The sequence below is a fragment of the Leptinotarsa decemlineata genome, unplaced genomic scaffold (genome assembly GCF_025532065.1).
Source record: "Leptinotarsa decemlineata unplaced genomic scaffold, Ldec_3_MD MMD2_tig00078346_RagTag_RagTag, whole genome shotgun sequence".
NCBI lineage: Eukaryota > Metazoa > Arthropoda > Insecta > Coleoptera > Chrysomelidae > Leptinotarsa > Leptinotarsa decemlineata.
The window spans coordinates 1,665,267-1,672,743 of NW_027412724.1; the positions used below are offsets into that span (position 1 = coordinate 1,665,267).

Consider the following 7,477-nt stretch of genomic DNA (forward strand, 5'->3'; position numbering starts at 1 on the left):
AAGTTTCTGAGATGTGTACAGTTTTCTGGTTCGGATTAGACTTCCAAGCTTTTGAGAAGCAGCCTTTGCAATTCCAGCAATATGATTGTGCCGAGACATATTGGTGTCCATTTTAAGTCCCAACAAACTTATCGAAGCAGAAAGCGGATTTGTCTGACCTGACATTATTATATCCGTTTCGGAGACATTTATCTTCTTGGAGAAAACCGATGCTGGAGTTTTTGTGGCATTGAATTGAACCTGGTTACTTTCACCCCAGTTCGAAATTACTTCTAGATCCTCATTAAGATATTGAACGTACTGCTGCCGGTGAAGATGTGCATCCGCAGCCGATGTCTTAGAATCCAATTATAATGACGAGACAAGTGTCCTGTCGTCGGCAAAGCAATATATTGGATTCTTGGGTTTTTTCCAATAAGTCATTGATATACAATGAAAAGAGGGTTGGAGTCAAAACTTATTCAGAACCTTTCCTTAACATACTTTCTGGTTTGAATATGAATGACTCCACACAACTTAGACATTGATCTCATCAAAGAATAGTACAAAATCTTCAGAGTATGTGCTGATAAATCTTTACAAACTGTATAGATATATCCTAAGAGATTTGAGCGCAATTTCAATAATATGATTCAAGAATGAAAATTTTGTGTCAAATATAACTCAAAGATCTTCAATCTCTTCAACTCATTCCAGATGTAAGCTATTCATGGAGTAATCATACTCCATTGATGACTGACAACGATTAACCAGGTTGGTAAAAAATTTGGAAACTTGGCACAGAATGTTTTACTGAAGTCTTTGGCTTACTTAGCTACCTGTTAATGGGTAGAAATATCCAATAGCGGATCCTGCTGATAATTAGCAAGTCAACCCTATGGCTAATGATCATTATAATTGGCAACAGTTACAATCCATATCTTCTACACATCCTTTAAAGTTAGAAATCAACTAATTATGAAATAAATATCGCTCTCGTGGCCATCGAGCAAACAAACCACCACTGACAAGTCCTACAACAGACCGTGCATGTCGTCGCATCGCCTCGGTTTACATCCCCCTGGATCTCTGAATTGAGGTTCGATCTGTATATCTGGTACATCTTCCGTATCAAGAAATTTTTAGAAACATTAGGTGAAGTGGTTGATTGTAATCTTCTTCTTTATTTCAATTTCAAAATTGTGAAAATCAATTTAAAACTAGATAGAGCAGAATCAGAGTAATCATTCCTATAAAATTGTTATGGTTAAGGAGAACTGCATCGGATTTATTAGCACATATCTGTTCAAGATATTATATTTTCTAGAGCATAAGGCAACACAGAGTTGGAGTCAATTCCAAAGTAGTGCAGGAGATGGTAATGCACAATTTGTATGTAGGTGAATATGGGTTGAAGGATATAGTTAATTCCTTGGTTACTTACTTTAGCGTGACTTCAAGGAGTCAGGTGAGATGTCTCATATGGTCACTAAAGGACACCTATTTTGACCAGCCTATATTATTAAAAAAAACTAAGTTTACAATTCATTATTATTGTTACAGTTATTATTTTCACTGAGGAATTTGCCGGATTCGTTCCTTTCCGAAACTTCAACATATTTGAATAATCTTTGGCATCGTCAATACATGTCCTCTGAGCCATCTGACGTGTCTTTCTTCCAAGTTTCTTCAATCTCTTCATGACATCCATTCCAACACCCCAGTCCTTATTGCCACTGATCTCTTAAACTATGTTTGTCATATTTTTTTGACGCTTCAGTCTTGGTTGCCTATAACTAGTTTTGTTTCTTTGATCCAGTACTTCACATACGCATTAATGATTACGAGCTGCCTCTATCCCTTTGTTGCGTTGCCTTCAGCTAAGGCCCCGACAGTGATTGTTTTATACTCGTAGGGTATGTTTCCACTGGATCTGACAATCGTGTGACCTGAGCAGATGCGATGACTGAAAAATGACATATTTCTGTAGGGGAGTAGCTGAAGACAATAATAGTTATTTATGTATCAAGGGAATTAGGAGGGCCTTAATTACCGATGCGTCCCGAGGGCCTCTGGCCCGAGGGACAGCAATTGCCTGAGGTTATTAAGGCTCATTAATTCCCGTGGTACATAGATAATTTTATTTCTGACCGATTTCAATAAAATTTTGTTCATTTTTGAAACGGAAAAATGTACCAATTCATTACCTTCCCGATATATTTGAATCAGGTACCGTTGATTATAGTAGAGTTTTCTTGTTGCTAGGTTGTTGCTATGTTACTTGTTTATAAACAGAACTTTGTTATCAAGCTGTGTTTGCGGTGAAAACGTGTTTTCTACCCCAAATATAATGGAGGATATTTTGAAAAAAGCTGAACAAGCAAGAGAATCATTAATTCCATCGAAAAGTGAAGCCGTATACCAAAAAGAATACAAGATATACCTGGACTGGCTGACACGGAAAAATGTTATGCCAAAAGATGTCACTGAAACTGTATTTCTGGCATATTTTCAAGAACTGGTAAGGAATTTTCTATGTTTTTCGGTAGATTTGGTAGTAATTGTGTTTATTCGTTTCAGTCAGAAACGTATAGTCCGAATTCTTTATGGACTAAATGGTCAATGCTAAAATCGATGGTGACTATAAATGAGAAACGAGATATCACCAAGTTCAATGAACTACAGGCTTTTTTGAAACGGAAGAGTAAGAGTTATAAGCCGAAAAAGTCTGCTGTTTTATCTCCTAAAGATGTTATCAGATTTCTAAAGGACGCTCCTAATGATATTCATTTATTGCATAAGGTAATTTTTTTCTTATTTTCCTTTTTGTGTGTATTTATTTCCTTTTTTTTTGTTATAGGTTGTTTTGATTATGGGTTATTTTGGAGGATGCAGAAGTCAGGAACTTTTGAATATGAAGATATCGGATATAGAGGACCGGGATTCCGTTATGGTAGTGAACGTACCGGAAAGTAAAACTGGTGTATCGAAGAAATTTACAGTTGTGGATGAAAAAGAGTTCTCCGCTTTGCCTTTATTAAGACTTTATATGTCTTTGCGTCCTAAAGGTATTGAACGATTTTTTTTGAGCTTCCGACAAAATAAATGTACATCTCAGCCAATTGGAAAAAACATGTTTGGGAAAATCCCCAGCAAAATCGCAATGTATTTAGGATTGCCAAACTCATCTTCCTATACAGGACATTGCCTTCGTCGCACTTCTACTACTGCTCTAGCCAATGCAGGAGCAACTATGACTAACTTAAAAAGACACGGAGGTTGGGAAAGTTCCACGGTGGCGGAGGGGTATTTGGAGGATAGCATCGAATTGAGAAATAAAACGGCGCGTATGTTGTCTACGGGAGACGACCCCTCCCGATATAGAAGGCCCCGACACTCTGTCGTATGAGGCCCCTATGTCCTCCGTTAACAGATGAATAATATCTTCATCTATCTCACCCCAGCCAGGTAGGGGTATAACGCGAAGGGCGGTATGGATGTCTAAGGACTTTCATGCCACCATCAAACATCAGTTGTGACCCATTTGTCTCTCTGACAAACTTCAGTTAAAAGGGGAAGGAGGCCAGGCTTCAACCTGAATAAAGTCAAGATGGTTAACGTCGTTACTTTGTCATCAGAAGAGGCAGGTACCTCGACTGTAGTGAACAGAAGCTCCAGCCATACAAAAGAAGAAACTGTTTCCAGTGGCGGAAGTAATTTTCAGGGAACATTTCAAAATTGTACATTTATTATTTGTAATGACGAGAATAAATAAAATATGGTTCAGTTTTCATTTCTATTTATTTTTACTTGTGAAAGGTAGAGGGAATTATAAAATCTATAATGTCCCAAGGGAGTTATGACCCTCTTTATTGATAGCGTAACTATGACGATATAAGCTTATAATATCCCGGTCAGAAATAAATTATAATTTAAATATTCCAAATACTGCTGTCAGTTGAAAATGAATGTGACTAATAACGATGATGAAATTCAATTTGCAATAAAATTACGAGTGAGTAGAGTTCGAATTCCGTCCGCCGCACCGACTTGAAAGAATAACTTTTTCCATAATTTACAAATGAAATTATTCAATATATTCTGCTTATTCAAATTTGACAATAATAATTATATTGCAATGCATAATTAATAGGTATTCAAAGTAGGACTCATATAATGATAGAATTTTGTTTTTTTTAAATATGGAAATTGTTATGAAGTAGTATTTATGCGTTTTTTCCGTGTATAGAAATTTATGATGTTTTACGGTCACATAAGATTGGTAGGTACATACATATATTCAGTAAATGATAGTGTTATTGAAACATGTTTTTGCAGATTCATTTTGGAAAGTATATTGTATTCAATATTGAAGTGTGGGTTATTTTAAAATATTTATGAAATAAAATTCAGTGAAATTTTCCTTCTTGGAATACTAAAAGAACATGGTCAAATTAAACAATTAGGTGGTATCTCCCTAAAGTGGAGAGAAAATCAAACCTAATTGGAAGAATCTATTATGGCTACAGCTAATGAACATTCTGCAATGAGTAAGTAAGTATTTATTTGGTGAGCAATTTTAACAAGAAGTTTAAGCAAAACTGTAAATTCAAATATAAGAACAATATTGAAGTACAATTGTTGAAAAATATACACAGTAACTAAAATTAATTTTATATTCTATGCAAAATTCATTTTATTCGTTTCATTACGTAAGCTATTTTTTCTACTATATACTCGTATTTGGGAGCCGTCAGATTTGTCCTTTTCTTCCAAGTCTCCAGGAAATATTTGTTCTACTGTGTCGTGGAACATACTGGCCACTGCTCGACGTTGGTTTACAAAATTTAGTTCCGGATATTTCAGCCACGAATATGAGCCCCAAAGTGGTAGACCTACAGTAATCCAGGACGAGGATTTGAAGACCCCGGTGAAGACTGACCCATCTCAAACGGTTCGTGGGATGGCAGGAGAACTGGGCGTCAGCTCCCATGCGGTTTTTGATGGTTTAAATAAAACGTATTGGTCAAAAATGTCTGAGAGCACAAAAAGTGGATGCCCCTGATTATTCAAACGTTCAACGTTGACGAGGTTTGTTCTTCTTTGCTTTCCTTTCTTGGATCGAATCATCAAGTGTGATGAAAACTGGATCATCTAAGACAACAGGAGAAATGCAGGACAGTGATTGGACACCAATGAGCCATCCAGGTACTTAGGCAAAAACCCACTACTGAAAGACCATGGTTATTGTATAGTCGTCAGCGGCTGGTGTGATTTACTATAGATTTCTGCAACCGAGCCAAACCATCACAGCAGACTCCTATTGTGAGGAAATCGACGAAATGTACCGAAACTTGCGTCAGCAGCTGTCGGCCATAGTCAACTGTGCTCCACGACAATGCTCGTCCACACGTTTCATAAATCACCTTCCGAAAATTGAACGAATTGAACTTCAAAGTTCTGCCCCACCTACTATACTCCCCAGGTTTCTCGCCAACTGACTACCATTTTTTCAAGCACTTCGATAAGTTCCTCATCGGTAGAACCTTCGCCAATCAGGACCAGGAAAAAACTACCTTCGTCGATTTTATCGAATCCCGAGTACTTTTTTTTTATCTCAACGGAACCTTCGAGATACCGGTCGCTCACTCGTCATAGCATCGCCTTGTCACGGTAATGCGGGGCTCTGCCGTGATTGACCTTCTTTCCCTAGCTACTCGTGGGACTTTTATGGACAGAGTAAACTTAAAAATTCTTTCTGACGCTGAGTCTATAGAGGAGATGGATGTCGAGCTTACGACTCCAACTGACCTCCCTGTAAATTTAGATGAGGAGCGAGTCTACAGAGGAGATGGGTGTCGAGTTTACGACTCCAACTGACCTCCGTGTAAATTTAGTTCAGGAGCGAGAGCTTCTCAACTCCCCAACTCCTGATCCAATAACTGAACCTAAAAAAAGGTTTGGTGGTGCAGCCAGGAAACGACTGAGTCGTCTCCTCAGGAGAGGGGTACCTTATAAAACCGCCTTTCACCAAATTCTTGAGCGGCGTACGCAGAATCTGTCTCAGGTGGAGAAACAAACCCCCTATGAGCAGGTTAGCAAACGTTTGCGCTTAAGTGATGATTCACCAAAACCAGAGGCCAAAACGCCCTGCACGGTTGAATCTAAGGCATCGTCAGGTGCAGCTGACGTTCCAAAACCCTCATTTGGGAAGGTTGTCGCAGGTATTAAGGTGCACCTTGACTATCTTACTACATCATTAACGATGAAACAGCAGAGCATATACTTTGTGCCTACCCCGCTGGGGACCGAATCAGGTTTTTAGAGTTCGGCAGAGCCATACAAACTAATCGGCTTCATTAAGAAGCTGGGTTTATTTGGTCGAGTGTGAATAGGTGTGGGCCACAATAAACCCTCGCGGGTAGCGGTGGAGGGTCGAATAGACCCACTCACTTTGGACCTGACCTAACCTAACCTAAACCAATTTTTATGCTGATGGAATTAATCGTTTGTGTCACGTTGGCATACGTGGGCTGATTCAAATGACGCTTATTTTGATTAAATTGAATTATTATTGACTGTGATATTACAGTTTGGAGTACTCTCATAAAAACGGACAAAACTTCTTTAAAACCTAATAAATTCGCATTAAATATGACGAGCTGTCTTATTGCATTACATGTAGCTAATGTCTCCGTTATACAGCTCATCATTTCGTTGATCACGTGTAACTGTGAATTCTCCGATCTGAATTACTTCCACGTCTTTCTGTCAGTTTAGTCAGTCAGTCTAGTTTTACTCTCCGACAGATGTATCAAAGTTTTGGAGGTCCTAGGACCTTCTGTTTTGGTCCTTTTAGTGAACGCTTCTATCGTCGATTCTATTAGTTAGGATTATGTTATGACCTTGTTTATTGGCCCATTCAGTTATAATATTCATGGCCTTTTGCATGCGTCCCTTTACTATATCATTATATTCGGCCTGGATTAGATTATCCAAATCATATGTGTTCAGCGTGGTCCATCAGACGTAGTAGCTTGTCCATTACAAAGTATAACAGCGAGGGTAAAACTCTTCTTAATCGCAGCCGCTTAGCCTTCGAATATTTTTCGAATATGTTTTTACTATTATTTTATTTTACAATTATAAGTTGAATCCTAACCTATTTATTTCTGCTACTGCAGCTTTCTATCTCCGCAATGAAAGCTGTCCGCTATATTTGATTTACTTACTCCATTCATTATGGAAATGATAAATCACCACTTTGTATATAGTGCAGATCTCACAAATATTATTACAAGAACTAAATGTGTGAATTAAATTTCAGTTCAGTAGGTCAAGGTTAACCGGTTCAAGATTCAAAAGATTTTTTCCGCACTAGATGAAACTAACGTGCAAGTCAATTTAAATAAAAGCTTGGTAAAAATGAAAGTGAGGGTTTTCCCTATTGGATATAGGTAGACTAAGAGTATATTAATTAGTTTGAATTATTTCCTGA

The 7,477-nt window shown here is 37.9% G+C and overlaps 1 protein-coding gene across 1 annotated transcript; it reads left to right on the top strand.

Annotated features, from left to right (window-relative positions):
• Positions 1 to 2,105: 2,105 nt before the first annotated feature.
• LOC141487010 (uncharacterized) lies at positions 2,106 to 3,388 on the top strand. The gene is made up of 3 exons (XM_074185703.1): positions 2,106 to 2,500; positions 2,560 to 2,781; positions 2,840 to 3,388. The coding sequence occupies exons 1-3, from the start codon at positions 2,330 to 2,332 to the stop codon at positions 3,386 to 3,388; spliced, it is 942 nt and encodes a 313-aa protein (XP_074041804.1). The 5' UTR covers positions 2,106 to 2,329.
• The last annotated feature ends 4,089 nt before the right edge of the window (positions 3,389 to 7,477 follow it).